General features: G+C 34.2%; 1 protein-coding gene across 1 annotated transcript; it reads left to right on the top strand.

Annotated features, from left to right (window-relative positions):
• Nucleotides 1-6: 6 nt before the first annotated feature.
• Nucleotides 7-1,639, top strand: LOC146530903 (uncharacterized). Its single transcript, XM_085199520.1, has one exon. It carries the CDS (start codon nucleotides 93-95, stop codon nucleotides 1,632-1,634), a length of 1,542 nt encoding a protein of 513 aa, XP_085055646.1. The 5' UTR covers nucleotides 7-92; the 3' UTR covers nucleotides 1,635-1,639.
• Nucleotides 1,640-15,334: the final 13,695 nt, after the last annotated feature.

The raw sequence follows: 15,334 nt of genomic DNA, 5'->3' as shown, positions 1-15,334 counted from the left end.
TAAGAAATAAAAGTCAGTCTTGGTCATGAGCTAGTTGTTTTACTACATGGTGACAGCGGTGTTAAATTTGAAATGATTGTTTATTATTAAACATGGAACACGCTAGACCTCCAACGGAATTAATATTGGAAGGTGGCCCCGCAAATCGGGCGGACGCGTGGCGTAAATGGTATACTCAATTCCAAGTGTTTTTAAAGGCATCGGGAGTGTACAGAGAAACAAAGGACGTACAAGCGAGTTTACTTATTAATTTAATCGGACCTGATGGATATGACATATTTTCAACCTTCAAGTTCACAAAGGATGAGAGCCAGGACGATTTTGATGTGCTCGTTAGAAAATTTAATGAATATTTTGTGTCGAAACATAATACAACAATGGCGAGGTTCCGGTTTTTTACACGTGTTCAAGAACCGGGCGAAACTATTGACGTTTACGTGACTGCGTTGCGTCTGCTGAGTCATCACTGTGAGTTTGAGCATTTAGAGGATGGTTTAATACGAGATCGTATCGTTTGTGGCATATCCGACATTACAGTTCGTGACAGATTACTAAGGACAGAGGAATTGACCTTAGAAAAAACTATAAAAATTTGTCAGGCAAACGAAATATCAATTGCAGAGAGTAAGCAAATCGAAATATGTAACGGCGCGGAATCATCGGCGGCGCTTCGAACAGTGGACGCGTTGTTCGGTGCGCGTGCGCCGTGGCGTGGCGGCGGTAGCGGCAGCGTAGCAGCATCGGCGGCACCGAGTGCGGGCCGCGGGCACGTATGCGGGCGCCCCGCACTGGACAGCGGGAATGCAGACCGTCGATTGGGCACTGCTTTCAACAGTGACAAGTGCGTCCCGACTAAGTGTTGTGTCGCGTGTGGTAATTCTTATTATATAGATAGCTACCATCGATGTCCGGCCAGGTTTGTGCAGTGTTTTTTGTGCAATAATAAAGGGCATTATAGAAAGATGTGTCCGGTGAAAGGTAAAAAACAAGTACATGAGCTTCGTGAAAGTGTTAGTGACCATGACTCGTTTCTTGTGTCAACTGTAAGAGATTATTGTAATAAAGATAGCAAATGGTTTGAAACATTATATTTATATAGTACTGGTGTGCCTGTAAATTTTAAATTGGATTCGGGGTCCGATCTAAATGTGTTATCATTTATAACTTATAAAAGATTAGGTTATTGTTTAAATGATTTAACAAAATGTAATATAAAAGCAAAATCTTTTTGTGGGAATTACTTACCTATACTTGGTTCTATTGAGATGTCTTGGATATATAATAATAATATTTATAAAATTAATTTTGTAATATGTAATGATAACTGTCAGAGTGTTTTAGGTCAAGATACTTGTGAAAAGTTGGGAATTATTAAGCGTATATATTCTTTAAATATAGAAACATATGATGATTTATTTCAGGGTGTAGGTAAACTACCGGGTAAATATAAAATTGAAAAAATTGAAAAAAACGTATGTCCGTCAGTATGTCCAGTGCGAAAAATTCCATTCGGTATAAGAGATAAAATAAAATGTGTTAAAAATGCAACTAGCACGGATTTAGAATGTAAAATATTAATTAAGTACATTTTATACGGGTGGCCGCGTTACAGAGCTGACGTGGATAAGGCATGAATATATTGATGGTGTAATATTTAAGGATAATTTAGTTTTTATTCCTCGCGAATTACGGACGACAATGTTACAATGTGTGCACGAAGGTCATTTAGGCATTGATAGATGTAAGAGACGTGCGCGCGATGTAATGTTTTGGAGTGGCATGTCGCGAGATGTTGAACGTGCAGTTCGGGCGTGTGCTGTATGTGCTGATCTTGCTACATCACCCTCCAAGGAGCCAATGATACCGCATGCAGTACCAAGTTTGCCATGGAGGAAAGTCGGCTCAGATATTTTTGTTTGCTATCGAAAATATTATTTAATATTAGTTGATTATTTTTCGAATTTTATTGAAGTAAGTCCGTTGAAAAACATCGGGTCGAGTGCTGTAATAAACGCGATGAAAGATCAATTTGCTCGACATGGAATACCTGCTGAGTTAGTAACAGATAATGGTCCTGCGTATATATCTAAAGAATTTAATCAATTTTCAGTGGATTGGTGTTTTAAACACACGACAACTTCACCTTATTACGCTCAGGCTAATGGGTTGAGTGAACGAGCTGTGCGAACTGTTAAAAATATTATTAAGAAATCGGTTATTTCGGGGACTGATTTGCATTTAGGTCTTCTTAATATACGAGTGACTCCTCGTAATGGAGTGAGCTCGCCGGCGCAATTGTTGATGGGTAGACGTTTGAACACAAAGCTTCCCATACACGTTAATAAATTAAAACCTGATCGTAACAATAGCGATGATTATCTAAATATAGTGAAAAATCGTTCTTATACTAAAAAATACTATGATAGGTCGGCGCGAAAGTTACCGCAATTAAATTCTGGAGAAGAAGTAATAGTTGTTGATGGTAAATCAAGAAAACGTATGATTGTTCGCGATCCTGCTCCGCAGCCACGGTCCTATTTTCTTACGGATAACACGGGTAGGTTACATAGACGAAATCGTCGTCATCTTATTAAGGCCAGCACGTCTTTGCAAGATACATCTTTTGCAATCTTAGGAGAAAAGGCGATATATGATGATAACATAGAGAATGAAGTGGATATTGAACCATTTTTAGTTAATGCGTCGCCCAGTGAGCCCCACACGGATGATATAGAAACTACTCGTACTTGTAGGTTAGCCGCATGTAAAGCACGCGAAAAAATGGCATTATTATATAAAAATAGAAAAAAATAATAGTTTTTTAGCTATATTAGTATATTTTAAATATACTAATGTTAAAATATACTAATGTAAGTTAAGTTTTATATAAATGTAGATATTGGTGATGGTATATTTTTTTTTATTTTTTTTGTAAGAGGAAGATGTTGTATATTAAGTAATATTAATAAATGTAAGGTAGAATGTAAAACATTTGTAATACTGGTTATAAGAAATAAAAGTCAGTCTTGGTCATGAGCTAGTTGTTTTACTACAATATTTTCATTTCCTTGCTCTTGGAAAGGGGAAAAGCGTTACGTTGAGTCCTGCCACCCAATACGTAATGCCTTCAGAATTCAGCAGGAAGTGATGAAAGGAAGGACCTTAATGGTCTATTCTGCTATGTACACTTTTCTTTACAATAATCGTTCATTAACTATTTGCAGTAACAACCAATTTAGAAAGAATAAATTCTAGCTATGCTGCAATAGAAAAGCAAATTTATTATATTAAACTCCCTTAAGCGATATCTTTTATTAATAACAAACAGCTCTAGCAGTATATTAATATCAAAAGCTGTTCTCTAAAGGCGAAACAATGAATACACTATTATACATTTAGCGTTTCATCTCAAACTGTCGTCAGTCCTTGTAACACAGAACCTCATCCCCTCGGGTCTCATGTCATCGTCGAAAGATGTATTACTTGACATATACTCGCTTAGCTGTCACGAGGTAGACAAAGCCACCAGTCCTTATAGGACTATTTATAAGATATAAGATCTATAATTGCCTTTCATTGCTATATCATCGTACTAATATTTTAAATGTGAATGTGAGTTTGTTTGTTACGCTTTCACGTCTAAACTGAACTGGTTATTATGAAACTTTGGACTTATGGATACTGTTTTTTATGAAAAATATAAATATTTCTAAAAAATAATATAAATTTTTCGTTATAATATAAATATACATATTTAAGCGAGCGAAACAGCGTTTGAGTCTTTAGTATTGTTATAAATTAATAAATTATATTTAAAATATTCAATGATTATTTCACATTTAATCTAGACATCGAATCTAGGCAGAGAAATATTCAAATCTTATGTTTATTTATTACACTTATACTATTGTTAATTTTTATGAAAAATATTTTAAATATAACGTAATATCGAAAATAGAAAAGAAAATATTTAGAAATTATCTCATTACCAAAAACGTTGAATAAATTAAGCCTCATACCTAAATATCACCATTTGTTTGTTAAGTATCTATTTTGTGAATTGAATTTCGTATTCAAAGTTTGCGAAAGAAAATACTTAAACTGTTTATCTGAATCCTTTGGGACAGCATCCCTTTCGTTATATCGAGCAATTCAGGCGTTCCTCCGGTCCACTCGAAATATTTGTTGAGAGCTCACTTCGGTGGAATTAATACCTTCTGTTGTCACAATATGCTTTTTAAACAATACTCCCTAAAGCTAAATATATCGTTAACGTTGTTGTTATGAATTGTGTAAAATACGTTCTGGAGTATGAATTTTAACTTCATTTCTGACTTTATTTTAGTTTAAAGTGGGCATAATAAAATATTCCAATATTGAGGCTATCGTGGCGCAGGGGCATAAGGTGTGCCTGTAACGCGTCGGATGTAGGTTCGATCCCCACTCAGGAGAATGAATTATTGTTTATTAATATTTTAATAGCGGAGTGGAGACCACGCTTCGGCAAGCGTAATGTAGGACGTCCTCCAGCTAGATAGGGTGATGATATTCGCAAAGTGGCGAGCAACGGCTGGATGCGAAGAGCTGAAAATCGAGCTCAGTGGTGTGCCATTGGAGAGGCCTATATCCAGAAGTAGACGAGGACAGGCTGATGATGATGATAATGATGATATGATGATGACTTTAATTTCTTCGCTCTGACACAAAGGCACAAAGACTGACATTGAGTTCCGCTCAACACGCAATACGTCAAAAATTCGGCAAAAAAAATGGGAAATGAAGTGTCTTGACACTAGGTTCCCTCTATACCCCTAAATATGTTACCTCAAGCGTAAAGATAATAAATATTTAAATATATATATTATTTCTATACACATTCATAACTATTCTGACTCCACCGAACTTAAAGACCACCAGCCTAGTAATAAATAAACCAAAGAAGAAGAACAAGTAAATACGGGAAGTATATTCTAAGTAATAAACAAACATCGATACTAAAGTAAAGTACAAACAAACACGGCAATTTATCACAAAATCAATCACATCTCGCAGCGAGCGATCGTCGAACAACTCATTACATTACACCTAGAAGATCTACGCTTTTGACGCACGCGAGCTTTTGTAATCAGTGTGTTCCCCACTCGCGTTTTACTTTAATATGTTATTATTTTTTTATTTCTATTATTGGGAAACAGAGACCTTGGTGGGCCTTAACATTAGGTTCCCAGGTTCCCTCTGCCAGCCATGATATGTGCTGAATATAGCGTGAAGTTTGTCTCGTACATAAACGGATAGGTGGAGGGAGCCTGGAAAAAATTAAGTGCGTATTTTGGAATACTATTATGAAGATGATAATCGTCGATAAAAAATAAGCTACAAAAACACTATTTACTACTTTTTACACACTTTTAAAGTATTTTCTTTGGTTATCCTAGTAAATACCAGATTGTTCCTATAGAAATATTGTATTGTCATCGAATCGTAAAAGGTATGCAAATTTTCAAGGAAATCGGACGACAAAAAGTGGGTCAAAGTAACGTTTCAATATTTTCTGAGAACATTGTGGCTCAGGAATGATTGTATACGAGACGTAACTTGTAACACGGTTCGTGAGTTCAATTCCTGCCACTGGTAATGAGGCAAAGGGTTAAGGTCCGCCATTCATCACACAATGCTTCAAGAATTCAGCGGAAAATGAGGAACGGAGTGTTTTAACACTAAGTTAACATGTTCCAACTACATACCCTTCTTTATATGTTCTTCTGCTTTACCTAATATATCATTAAAAATACTATTATAAAAGTGATAAAATCTTTTATGTCAATTTTTCTGACGCGAACGGGTAACGGAATGTCGTCGTTAGATATTAACAGCTATAGTCTATAACTCTATACGGTGAGGCATTGTACGCGGTTGCATGACAACGGGATTAAATTTTTATTAAATTCGTATTATAGCGCTCAGTCGGAATCCCCTATATAAAAAACTTATGGAACGTCAAAGCTTGTGTGTATTTCCCATCAATCTCCCTTCGAATATATTTCTGAATAGAATATTGAGGGAAATTATGAATTGATAAAATTGTGATAATTAAGTTCTTACTTGAGGCCAGTCGTGGCGTAAGTGTGTGACTGTGAATGTCATTAATAGTGGGTTCGATCCCCACTCGAGGAAATGAAATATTTATTTCAATTTATATTTCTATTTCTTCACTCTGGTGTCGTTGAGTTCCACTACTCAACTCGTAACTACTCCAGAATTCCGTGGAAAATGGAGAACGGAGTGACTTAACGCTAAGTTCCTTCTGCCTAAGCTGATGTGTGCTGGAAACAGCGTGAAGTATTATATGAATAAAGGAGAGTCATGTTTATAAAGTATCGCTTACTTCTCGTGCAAGTCGTGTGTTGAATGCCGTCGGGGTAGTTTGACGTAGATAATTAAACTAAAGTAAAACTATATAAACATATAAATGTTCTCAAATTTCAATTGTGATTTGTATAGAATAGATTTAAAATAAATGACTCTATGGACTCTGTCTTGTTAAATTCATGTAAATATTGCATATTTAATATACTTCAGTATAAAAATATTTAAATAAATACTAGTCGTTTCTAGATTCTTATCGTTTCATACAAAAAGCAATCGAGCTATAGCCTCTGTGACCCAGATGTAGCATTGAATATTTTATTAATAAAAAAAATCAATTTATAAACAGAAAACTCATATAAGTTTAATATAAATATAGCATTGTTATCTGTTTTCTTATATAATACGTTAAAATAAAAGTGTTGGCCGTTTCTGACCAAAACCTAAAAGCAGTTGATCTTTAAAAACACAGTATCGATGGAGGAAGGTCACAAAAAAAGGCATGAGGAAAGCGTGAATGAAGAGGTAGATCAGTGGATAGAGAAAAACAGGAATGCAGAAACTGCTGAGCTTTTAGGAAAAGCGTGAAAACAACAAAAAATATATATTTTTTTTAATTTTCCATATATGCACAATGCACCAAAATTTATAATAAAACGGGTGAATATGGTCTAAATTAACATTGAAGATGTAAATTTTAGTTCAAATATAAACCCAAATAATTTTGATATATTAAATAATTTATAACACTATAATATACCGTTTTGCTGTACTTATATTAAATTTTCAATATGTTTTGAACCAATTCAGCTCGTTCTATTACAACAAAACTAATAAATATAAGCTATTATTATTAAAATAATAATGCTGAACTGCTCATATACGCAGTTTTACGGTACGATTGTGGGATTTATTATGTATTGTCTATAGGCAACCAATTATTCTCATTAACTCCTGATCCGCATTGTCGAATGCAATAATATTTTTTATTATATTGTTTTTGCAATCTACAGTAAATGTTAATAGCTTCTTTTGAATTATATACTATTTTGTATATTTATTAAAGGTTGATGGAACTAAAATGTGAAATCTGGTAAAAGATGAAAAAGTAAAAGTCAACTTTAATACTTTAATTAATCTCTATTTTCGATTGACGATCACAATATGATGGTCAGCTTCACGCTGTATCCCGCACACAGCAGGGTAGGCAGAGGGAACCTAGTGTTAAGGCACTCTGTTCCCCACTCTCTGCCAAATTCTGAAGGTACTGTGTATTGCGTGGCAGAACTCAACGCCGCGCTGTGGCTCGACACCAGAGCGAAGAAATGGAAATATAAACGTAAATAAATATTTCACTTCCTCTAGTGGGGTTCAAACCCACAACCGTCGCGTTACAGTCACACATTTGTGCCGCTGCGGCAAGACGGCCTATAAATAAAAATGACTATTAAAACTACGGAAAAATTCGATAAGGAGATTACTTCATTCGTGCTTTAAATTTACACAATGCATGTCCACGGAGGGAATAATTATTAGATATATCAGAAATATTTCCAGATTTTTGAAGTTATTAACGAATGTTATATTGAAATTATACAACCAAAATTCATAGAAGTCAAATTGCTATCATAAACTCGGCTTGGATACCGATTTAACGACCAAAACATGACATAGACAAAATGATTTGTTCTTGACTGGCAAGCTTGAAAACTATAACCAAAGGACTGATTTAACGACATTAAAACGCTAACTGCCATCTCTGAGTGAAACTTAACTTTAAAATATAACCTACTTCCCGACTTTTCTTTAAACGGACAGGTGTAAAACTCGGTAGCATCACGTTAGCGGGTACTTAGTAAATTGCATTGCATCCATTGCTGGGGCTCGAGCGGGAGCAATGCAGTTATGACGTCATTAGCACGTTATGTGACGTCATAACTCCGGACCTATCTCCCGGCTGTCGGCAATTAAGGGGATGGATGGAGCTACACGTGCCCTAAATGTGCCTTATTATTTTATTCTGCCTGAAACTATTAATTTTGGTAATTAGTAAGTGTACTTGGAATACTGGCGTTGTTTAGATATTGTGTATTTTAGTGAAGTATGTGACAACTTTGTAGAAATTTTGTTATAGAACTCAATTAGTAGATTAAAACTAACTTTTAATATCATAGTCACTTTTAAGTTTTACTTATATCAGAAACATTTTTTTTCACTGGTTACTCTCTGTTTCATGCATTTTTGTAGAGTTAATCGAACATAACGCATTGGTGAGGACATTCGGCATGAGGACTAAAAAGTCGCTTCTTGCTAAAATTAAATAAATTAAATGCTCTAGTAACGAGGCAAAGCGCGGCGTTAAATTCCGCCACTTAACATACAATGCCTCCAGAATTCGGCGAAAAGTGGGGAACGGAAGTATCTTAATAGAATCGGATTCTACTCTACTTTGTCTACTCTGCTATGTCTGGAGTACTGCGTGAAAAAATAAAACTAAATTTCAAATTTTAATATTCATCCATTTAAGCACTTACTTTCATAAAATTCAATCAGAATGTACAAAATGTTTTATATAAATATCATAACAATTCTAACCTCAATGCCAGTTATATATATAAATCTTGAAATTCGTAGCATACATGCAATTATGTAGTTAATTCTCCCACTTATCACAGGTATTTGGCGCGTCACACATCACGGGCACCACCATAAATCTACGGAAGTCTCCGTCCGCCTTCATGAATCACACCAGAATTCCACCCATCTTTGTTGAAAGATTGAAGAAAATTCCGGTATTAAATTCTTTTTGTATTAGTCAAAAAGTGTTTGAATAATATGATATAAAATTATATTTTCTAGTATTTATATCTGAATTTTATAATTATCGATTTAATTAAGAATAGCATTGTGGCAATAGAAAGTATCACATAATTACCAAGAAGTACCCTATAGGAACCTATTGATTACGCGGCGAATTTCATATAAAATGCAACAAAAACTTTGCATAAATGCTCGTATCTTTTGATTACATTGACTTAAATGCTTGGTTTTTTTGTGCTTCAAGAAACCATAGACCCTAAAATTTGATATTAATTTCATAATAATATCTCCATGCGATCTCGAGACAAATGATCTTGACACAAGGAGAGACGAAGAACAAAGTGATCTTATAAGGATTCTCTTTTTACCTTTTGCAATACGGAACCCTAAAAAGAAATATTCCTATTTACTATTACCCGATCCACATATCTGATTTAAATATATAAATATTCAAAACGAAAAACCACAAAAACAAAAGGAAACACGCCTTAATCAACGCAGATGATTAAATTAAGCCTCCTGTAAGTTCATTAGGTTTCATTTAAAATTTTATTTGCATCCGAGCTCATACACACACATGCAAACGGCAACTAGTAAATCTGTTTTTTTTTTTTCAATAAGCTTGGGAAGCCTAGGGTTAAAATACTTCGCTCTTCACTTTCCGCCGAATTCTAGAGACATCGTGTGGAACTACACCTCGCTTTGTTGTCGACAGCAGAGCAAGGAAATGAAAATATTAAATATTTCGATTGGGAATCGAACCCAAAACCTGTCGTGTTTACAATCTCACGCAGCCTCGACAAACTAGCAACCATCATACCAAATAAAACGGGTGAAACAGTACGCGTTGCGTGCGTTAATGACCCCTAAACTGGTTAAATCCATTTCATGCTCGGTCTGCATCGGTCTCATGATATTTTGATAATGGCGTAAATTTATGCGGCACTACCTCGAAATCCGAGAATGCATAATGACTTGGTGTCGGGCTTGTTTTATGCTAAGTGGGAGAACGAAAGAGAGTGGAAATGTATGCAGATCGGTCGCGTGGGAAGTGGCAACAAGTGGTCGAGAGGTGGTTCCTGTATGAACAAAAAAATGGAATCCTTTTAATAGCCGAAATTAAGTGGTGTTTAATTAAAACGTCGGTTGTGCAAGAATTTGTGGTGGCACGAGATTCGCTTGCTATGTACTTGGTGGAAAATACAGGTGAAATATAACCATATTTTACGAATGTTTCAATTAGTGCAAAGGCTTTCTTTATTATATATGGACGGTAATTAAATTAAATCTAATTCTGAAGAACGTTGTTTAATAACTATGATATAAATCATTAGAATAAAATATCAGAATGACGTAAGTATCTTAGTTCAGTTTTTCGAATGAGTTTAGCTTATCTTATTTCGCATAATAACGAGTAATAAACATAAAAAAACGATTAGAACGTATTCACTTCCTTCATAATTCATGACTAACAATACAACATTTTTTTATCTTTTGTCCTGTAGTAGATAAAATTATCGTTCTGGCAAATTCCATAAATAATTAGATAAGGAACCGACATTCCCAAAACCGAGGTGCAGTTATAATAATTTAACCAGCATATTATATAGTATACTAGCTGTGTTATCCTGGTCTCGTTGACGCCACCAACTAAACTAGATTTGAAGTAAAGATATTACACAAATTTTCAAATTATTTTGAGTCAATTTATTGATTAACAAAATTAATTGGATAAAAATATGATATTGGATCATATCAATTTAGTATTTATTGAAATGCTATGGGACACACATTATTTCTCGTCTTTCCATCTGCTGCGTAAAAGAATAACTCTTCGAGACGAGACGAGAAGGTCTTCCGATGCGTGAGCAGTCCACCTGTCTCTGTAACATACGAAATTCATTGGAATGACAGTGATGCCATCTGTCAAAAATTGGGGTCGTACCAGCTCAGAAACCTTCGTAGACCCACAACTAGTTTGCTAAAGGTGACACATATGATCAAATGCATAGTTTACGATTCTATCAAGTACCTACATACAGACAAACATTTATTTTTATATATACATATAGATAAGTTATAAAAGATGTAACCCGATACGATGGCCCGAAGGCGTGTCCTCGTGATATTATCACCGGCCTGTAATTACATACTATACACTAAATTTTACAAAACACTCTTATCTGATGGCTGTCTGTATGTTAATAGCACATATACCGAATACTTGCAGCGAATTCTTTTTTTCGTTCGCAAAATTTATACCTTATATTGTATAGGCAGGTTGGATTTAATTATTTTATGCAAATCGATGAACCTTTTTTTGATATGTAATAGTACAAATGATTTTGATTTTAGTGAAACTAATATTGAGAAAATAATACATCGTCTTTCAACTGGGTGGAAAAATGGGTGAACTACATCTCCAAATACTTTTATTCTCGCTTTATTATTAATTTAAAATATTTAGTCCCAATAAGCTAAATATAACAGCAATGTTAAATATTACAATAGTCAATTATCTAAAAAAATATTACAATTGTAGATTATCTAAATTGAGGCCGGTCGTCGCGCAGCGCGCATGGGCAAAAAGTGTGACTGTAAAATTAACTGCTTGTAGGTTCGATCTACACTTGAGGAAATTAAATACTTATTTACATTTATATTTTCATTTCATCGCTCTGGTTAAGACACTCCGTTCCCCACTTCCCGCCGAATTCTGTAGTCATTGCGTGTGGCAGCACTAAGTGCTGCCCTTTGCCTTGAACACCAAAGTGAAGATATAGAAATATAAATTTGAAATAAATATTTAATTTTCTCGAGTGGGGATCGAACCTACAACCAGTTGAGTTTACCGTTACATTTTGTGCCACTGCCCCTTTCATAGTTCAACAAGTATAGCATACCTACATACTTCGTTAGCAATGTAATTGCTTTGTAGTTTTAACTCAAAATATTTGATCTCTGCATCTCCAAGATGGTCAACGAACTCTAGCACAGCCATAAAGGGTCTAGTCATAATAAAGGGCAATTCACCTCAAATATTTGACGGCACCCTCTGCAGTCAGATCAAAGAGCGGTGAGCGCATCAAACGCTCTCTAGTTATCTCCCCCAAAACCTTGGATGTTAAGCAAAATTTTTGGTATTTAATGCTTATTTTTAATGAGAAAATAAATATAAGAAGATAATAGTAAGAATATTATCTGTATATTAATACGTGAAACAATAAGTTTGTACCCCTTTTTTCAAGACGAGGTAGTATGAAATTTAGTTTAATTATGTTTCATATAGAGAAAAGGTGGAGAATGTTAATATTTTTTTCACCAATATCTCATAGAATAAACTCATATAATACTTACGTAAACACAAAAAAGACTGTAATATATTCTAAGGCATTAGTATCGGAGTATCGGTATCCAGAGAAAAGATGTATTTCTCTGGCGAACAAGCTATTAATAATATCAATTACTTATAGACTATAGTTCGCATCTGAATTGCGTGACCTGCCGATTTGTTTTCTCAACAACACGTTCAGCCAATTCATTTAATAAACACAACATTAATATCGATTTAGCTATTGGAACTCTAGATCGAACAGGTAAACATCTTTTATTTACCTATTACTTTAATAATAAGAATTTGCTATGGTTACCAATTATACCAATAAAAAATATTTAAGGTTAACAACCAAATAAATCAATTCAGCTGTATCCCACACACCGCAGGGTAGGCAGAGGGAACCTAGTGTTAAGACACTCCGGTCTCCACTTTCTAATTAATACTGGAGGCATTGCGTGTTGAGTGGCAGTGCTCAACGCCGCGCTTTGCCTCGAAGAGCTAAGAAATGGAAATATAAACGTAAATAAATATTTCACTTCCTCGAGTGGGAATTGAACTCACAACCGTCACGTTACAGTCACACCTTTATGCAAGCGCGCCACGATAAAATAATAACATTTTTATCGTATTCTTTTTCAATATATTTCTTCTTTTATACATACCATACGCTATTTAAACACTTACTCAGAGTCCAAATAAAATAAATAATAATAACAATATAAAACAGAAACAACCAAGATTATCTCTTGAAATATGTTCATTATGTTATACAAAAGTATTACCGTAATGCTCTAAACGGCCTCACCTACAGTAAAAGCTAAATGTGAAATATTGTTTTACAAATAATAATTAGGAAAGGACATTTTATCCTCGGGGACCTTGTTATCATTTGTTTATTTGTGCGTCCAATTTATATGTTTGCTCTCACTTCTACATGCCTTAATGGTATCCTGTCACCAGACTTCATTAGTAGGTACTTTCTGAACACCTCCCCCCTCTCCCCCCATTGAGAAGGCGTTCTTGCTGATTAAAAAAAATAAGGAGGTTAGCGGTTTAATACGTTGGAATTAACTAATATATGACTATACTAGTGGACCCGTACGCGGCTACGCCCGCTTGAACTATACGAATATTTATTAAATATATTTATGAAATTATTTTCAGTTTTTAATAGAGAGATTATTATTATTAGCATAAGCATTAAGCATAGCATTAAGCAAGCTCATTTTGGGTGACGTTTTCTAACAACAAACTTTGCAAATCGTTGCCTAGCAACGACAGTTGTTATTAACATGGCGGAATAAATTGCATGTCAAACTAATAAGTATTTTAATATATTGGTATATATCGAAAATATTACAAATATGAGAAAAAAGAATCATATGTGCATCCTGAGACCCTCAAGTTTCTCTGTATGAGTATATTATCACAATTAAATTAGCGGTTTGGCCCTGATTGCGTAAAAGACAGACAGACAGACAGAGTTACTTTCGAATTTATAATATAGGTATGGATTATTTGAGACGAAGACAAAGAAACTTGGAAGCCTATGTATGCTAAATTTCGTTAGTGTAAGTTTAATTGTATATTTGTATATTTTTCCACTTTGGAAACTAAAATGTATATTGAAATTTTACTTTTCCATTTAAATGATCCTCAAAATCAGTTCATTAGCTTTTTAGAAGAAGACAGGCACAATTGACAAATATTTGTTAAAAATGTTCGTTTTCGTTTGTATTATTGTATAAACTACAATAACCAATCAGACACAAGGATATTTTTTACATAGACGTATAATTTTCCAAATGGTACCGGGATTCATAAAGCTTATTTAATCACTTAATTTTCACAGTAAATTTTTATTCCATTTGAGCTTTTCTTATTTTTTGCCGGGATAACAATTATTTTAAGCAGTATTAAATAGGTGTAACTTCTTTTGGTCATAATGTGTAGAGAATATCGTGATTAGTTTGTGGGTTCTATTTCCACTCGAGGAAATGAACCAACCCAAATAAATATAAACGGTTCTCCTTAACAACGATAAGCCCAAATTACGTTCCAAAAAATAAAGAAGCTCCACATCCCGTTAAGGTCAGGGTGAAGTTCGTTCATTAGCATTTGGGTCTCTATCGGGACAAGATTAGCCTATCATCAATCTTAGGACAACAATGATCCTCTAACTAAGAACCGACGACACAGTATCAGTCAGGCAGACAGCCTACATACATCAAGTGCCTTTTCGGGGATGCTTCTATTAAGCTCTTCGTGACTTTGGTATACGAGATACAGTAAGAAAAAAACATTAATTTACTTATATATTGCTACTAGTTACTTATTATATGAAGAGAGAATAGAGAGAAGAAGAGATGAATATTTTGAAGGTTGCATTATATATTTACTTCAGATTTTTTCTAAAATACTATACATTAAGAAATTAAAGACGTTCACTAAGGTATATATTTACATTGGTTAATTAATTTTATGGCAGGGAACCTGGTGTTATGACACTCCTTTCTCCACTATCTGGATGAGGCATTCCGAGGATTGATGCATTGAGGCTGTATTACACACGAACTGTTTATTAAAACAGACTAAATTATTTATTTATATAAAATTTACATAATTAATCAAATATTCCTTGTTTAGTTAATTGTACCGTCGATATTACCATAATAAATAAACTCAGCTTTAGAAGCTTCTAACATCCAGCATCGCCAAAACTAATAAATTAAACTTACAATATAATTAATTTATTCAAATAAATAAAATCTACATTCAATAAACAAATATATAAAGCAATTATTTAAACAA

Source organism: Heliconius melpomene, chromosome 16, assembly GCF_056956725.1.
Source record: "Heliconius melpomene rosina isolate 202511_hmr_F chromosome 16, ASM5695672v1, whole genome shotgun sequence".
NCBI lineage: Eukaryota > Metazoa > Arthropoda > Insecta > Lepidoptera > Nymphalidae > Heliconius > Heliconius melpomene.
The sequence above is the reverse complement of the archived record's forward strand: the minus strand, read 5'-3'. Positions and strand labels throughout refer to the sequence as shown.

What these genes read in the sequence shown, in the direction of transcription:
- LOC146530903 (XM_085199520.1), top strand. Translation starts at nt 93, where the DNA reads ATGGAACACGCTAGACCTCCAACGGAATTAATATTGGAAGGTGGCCCC.